Here is a 4,903-nt window from a genome sequence, read left to right as displayed (position 1 = left end):
GAGGGAAAAGCCCAGCCTTGACTCCAAGGGAATTCAAAAGTTCCTAGGTTAGGAACCCCTTTCGAAGGAGGCTCCTTTGACCCGGGCTTCCTCTAGAGTTCACCTTGAGAACGGTCAGTGAGCGGGTCCCCCACTCCTAACTTTTGAGAACTTGGAGCCACTGTGGAATTCCCTGGGGCAATTGCCCTGGGGTTTAGCTTGGCCTCCCTCTATTTTCCTGTCCAAGAGGTACCGTGTGCCCTTACCTAGTCTTGGGGACCCACTGAATCCTGTATCTTTATTACGCATAGGTTTTTCTCCAGCAAGCCTCCCTCTACTAAAAAGGGGTAAGGGTGCCGGCACTCCTATTCTGATCTCTTCTTCTGTCCATCCTCCCATTCGTGCGGTCCCAGGCGTTCACTGGAAACTTAATCTAGCATAGGAGTCAAACCGGGATTTGATTCCTGCCTATGCCGTTACTAGTTATGTGAGCTTGGCTAGTAGTTAACCCGACCTCTCGGAACCTCACTCTCCTCAACGGGGAGAATTATGCCTGCCTGTGCTGGAAGGAAAATACAGGGGCAAAGGGTAAAGTCTACACGTATGGGTATAACATACACCGCAGAGTGCCGGCCACATAGAATCATAAAGTGCTCCAAAAAAAGCATGGTTATTACGGTGATTTGTATAGTGCTGGATACTGGAAGGGGAGGAAGGATAAGACATGGCCCCCAACCTCTGTGACAGGACACTTGAATGGAGAGCTAGCACAGCCATACTCTAGAATGACTACCAATGGAAGGCTGCATCTGATCAGGACCACGATGCGTGTGTCGTGGGAGTTCAGAGAGTTGGAAGAGAAAGAGGCCGGTCCCACTGTAGGCCAGTACCAGACCCTGCATCTGGCATGCTACATCCATTCTCTCATTCAGTCCTAATCACGGCCCTTCTTTAGGGGCGTTCATACATCACATGCCCATTTTACAATTGAAGTTCCCGAGGCTCCAGGAGAGAGAAGTCATTTAGGCTGCAAGGGTCAGGTCATCTTCACAGAGGAGGTAGGATTTGAGCCAAGGCTTTAAAGGTGAATAGGCTCAGAGAGGAAGAGCGTGAGGGGCTCCAAGCTTTCATGGGTAGGGGGAGGAACAGCTTGCCAACAAAGCCCTGAGTCGGCAATGCCCAACACCAGCGAGCTAACAAGGCACCTTCCAATTGCTCCCTAGCAACGTCCCATCACAACCCAGACGAGTGTAATCTGAGCAACTTCCCCAACGTGAGGCTCAGGAGGGAAAAGTCATCCTCCCTTATCTCGCTGTCAGCCCTAAGCAAACAGATGGGGCCAAGGTAGCCAGGAGAGGGTGTCCATACAGCTGCCTGGCACCAAATCTCACCCCCACGCCTCCAATTGCCTGAGGGCCTGAATCTCAGGACCAAGAATAAGTATAGCCACCATTCGTTGGGCACTCTGTCTGCGTCATCTCACTGAGTCCTCACAACAGTCTTGTAGACCCTATTCTACAGAGGAGGTTCAGAGAGGTCAAGTCACTTATCCAAGGCACCCCAGCTACTAAGAGGCACCGCTGGGGTTTGAAGCCGGGAGTCTCATCCAACCCCAAAACCAGTGCCCTTAATCACTCTTGCTGTAGAGCTTAGTCCCACTAGCGCACAGCACCTATGGGACCCTAACTGACACTCTCACCATGTCGCGGCTCTTTTCCCTGTTAATGCAGCCTGGCAATGCTACTTGTCTCCACAAAACAAAGGCACCAGAACTTCAAGGAGAATAAATCACAAAAAAGGTGATGCCCTCTCATTTTCCCACTAACCTTTGTGCTCTGCAAATCCCCAAACCCCAAGGGATGTCCTTATTCTATCCCCCAGATCTTTTCCCTACAAGGGTGTCCACGCATCCTGATTTTCCCTGTTGTCCTAGCACAGTTATTCGTAGTGCCCCTTTTAGGTCAAAAGTGTCCACATTAATTGGACAAGAAATTATGTGGTCACTCTATCAACAAAGAGCAGAGACAAGGAAGCCTCACACATCAGGTCTTTTGCAACCCTGACATACCTGCTGGGCCATGATCTGCAGCTCCCCTGAGTGAGGAGGGGGCCTGACCTTCGGGGAGGAGTAGCCAGCCTCTCCTGGAGAAGGGAATAAGAATAAAGAAACTAAGAATTTGGGGCTGGCCCAGTGGCGCAGCGGTGAAGTGTGCACGTTCAGCATCGGCGGCCCGGGTTCGCCAGCTCGGATCCCAGGTGCGGCCACGGCACCGCTCGACAAGCTCTGCTGTGGTAGGGGTCCCACCTATAAAGTAGAGGAAGATGGGCACGGATGTTAGCTCAGGGCTAGCCTTCCTCAGCGAAAAGAGGAGGATTGGTGGTGGATGTTAGTTCAGGGCTAATATTCCTAGGAAAGAAAAAAAGAAAGAAAGAGAGAAAGAAAGAGAGAGAGAAAGAGAGACAGAAAGACGGAAAGAAAGAAAGAAAGAAAAGAAAGATAGATAGAAAGAAAGAAAGAACGGAATAAAGGAAGGAAGGAAGAAAGAAAGAAAGAAAGAAAGAAAGAAACTTCCGAGTAGAATCCAGCACTTTGGGATGGCACTGCTCAAAGAAGAAGGGTAGAGGAATGCCTGGAAGGCAGAACTTGCCCTAGTTGGGGGCGGGCACAGCTGTGCCTCAAACATGAGGAGCCTGGAAAGTTGGAGACTCACACAGAAAGAGGTGAAGGAAAGAGTAACTCAAGTGTCACGGTCACTCCCCAAGCCCCTGGTTTGCCTTCTACCACAGTCCAGGTTCCTGCTGCAGAGTGAACCCAGCTGAGCCTTGGGTCCGGGCTGCTTCTGGAAAATTGAAGGCACTAGGACACAGTCGGGCTTTGGGGACTGTTGAAGGAAGCAAGTGGCCAGGAAGTCGTGAGAAATCGGAGCTCTAACCTGTTGGCGACCGTGCACACGAGTAAGCAGAGGAAAGGACCTAAATGATGTCCAGGAAAAGCCACCTAGGAGGAACGGATTTCCTTCCAAGAACGCTAGCACGATTTAATATTGGAAAATCTATCAATATGATTTATATGAATAAGCCAAAAATTAAAAAGCATGTTAATCTCAAAAGTTGCTAACATGGCACCTGTGAATGCTTGATACCTACTATGTCACCGAAAATGCTTGGAAAACCGAAGATGCTATTGGGAACACATAGCCCTCAAATGAAAGCCCAATATCGTGTTTGCTGATGAAACGCCACTGTCATTCCGATTAGAGTCAGGAAGGTGTCGAGAAAGCTTTCTCTCAGCCTTAGGATTTGAAAGTTTAATGAATGAACATTAGGCTTTGAATTTTTTAAAAGACTTAACCACTGAAAAAGAGGCTATTTTCAGTTGATCTGATTGCAGCACAAGTGAGTAAATATCTAGAACCGTTTTTGGTCTCAGGGCAACTATACACTTCTAAAAATTACAAGGACCCCAAAGAACTTTTATGCATGCTACATTCTGCCCATACTTACCGTGCAAAATCTTAGAACAGAAGACTCAATACATTGATTTTAGAATAACTTAAGATCATCATAATAAACACACTGCCTCATGTTAACATAAATTACAAATTTACATGATAAATATTTTATCCAAAAGTAGAGAGGAGATTGACATTGTTTCAGATAATTGAACATCTGCTTCATAATCTGGCCTAACAGATGTCAGAGGGATTCTCATATCTGCTTCTGCACTTTATCTGTTGCCATACCACACATAATGAACTTCTGGGGAATTCCACCATATACTCGTGAAGCAATGGCAGTGAAAAAGGAAAATATTAGTATAACAGAAATTCCCCCCATTAAAGCTGACCTAGAGAAATGACCAATTAGGAAAGTCATGAAACGCAACAGGGTTAAGGAAAATCCACGATTCTCCATGGAATAAACTGTACTCAGAAACGTAGACAGTAGAGTTGATAATGTTTTCTTTGCGGTAAAAATACTCTACGTATCGGCCAAATGCCACAAGATCAACAAACTAGAGTAGACCCCTCCTTTTCGGGCGACAGCTCTTTCCCCGCCAAGTGAGGTGGCTCTGAAAAGAGCCTTTGGGTTGCGATGCTCCGGCGCTCCTGAGGCAGCTCAGCGGCGGCTGATGTATCTGATGAGGGCCTTGGTGCCCTCGGCCACGGCGTGCTTGCCAAGGTCCCCCGGCAGCAGCAGGCGCACGGCGGTCTGGATCTCTCTGCACGAGATGGTGGAGCGCTTGGTGGAGCGGACCAGGCACGTGGCCTCGTCGGCGATGCGCTCGAAGATGTCCTTCGCGAACGAATCCAGGACGCTCACGGCCTCCTGAGACAGGCTCAGGCCCTCGTGAACCTGCCTCAGAACCCTGGGGAAATAGGTGGCGAAACTGTCGAGGCAGCGGCGGCGGCGGCGGCGGCGGCGGCGGCGCCTTGGCTGCTTCTGCTTCGGGCTCTTCGGGGCGGCTTCCGCGGGCTCCGTGGTGCCCAGGCTTTCCTCAGAGGAAGCCTCAGAGCCGGGCTCAGCCATGCCAGAGGCGGTCTTTTGAAGGAAGGACGATGGCGACTGCTGAGGGCTGGCGGCCCATTTATAGCGCGGCCTATCTGCAGTCACCGGCAAGCTCCCTACCTGATTGGATAAAATGCAACCCAGGGAAGCCTATCTCCAAGCCACGCCTTGTCAGGTGATTGCATGCCCTCCTGCTTGGCATCACGTCCACCAATCAGACCTCTGAACTTCCTGTGACCTCCAGCAGAGAATTTCTGCAACATGCCGCATCGAGCAAAAGGTCAACTGACAACAACTGCTGATTGATGCCTACGGTATGAGATCTTTGAAAAGACTTCACCAGAAACACTCAAATGCTAGCGATTTCAGTTTCCGTGCCTTAAGAGCCTGACCTCCCCAACCCAAGTCCATGCCA

At 49.7% G+C, this 4,903-nt stretch overlaps 1 protein-coding gene across 1 annotated transcript; it reads right to left on the bottom strand.

Moving 5' to 3' along the window:
- Nucleotides 1-4,098: 4,098 nt before the first annotated feature.
- On the bottom strand, nt 4,099-4,515 carry LOC139042615 (histone H2B type W-T-like). Its single transcript, XM_070501774.1, has one exon. It carries the CDS (start codon nt 4,507-4,509, stop codon nt 4,099-4,101), a length of 411 nt encoding a protein of 136 aa, XP_070357875.1. The 5' UTR covers nt 4,510-4,515.
- Between the last annotated feature and the right edge of the window lie 388 nt (nt 4,516-4,903).

Source organism: Equus asinus, chromosome X (assembly GCF_041296235.1).
Source record: "Equus asinus isolate D_3611 breed Donkey chromosome X, EquAss-T2T_v2, whole genome shotgun sequence".
In the NCBI taxonomy this organism is placed as follows: Eukaryota; Metazoa; Chordata; class Mammalia; order Perissodactyla; family Equidae; genus Equus; species Equus asinus.
This window is presented reverse-complemented; position numbering and strand designations above follow the sequence as displayed.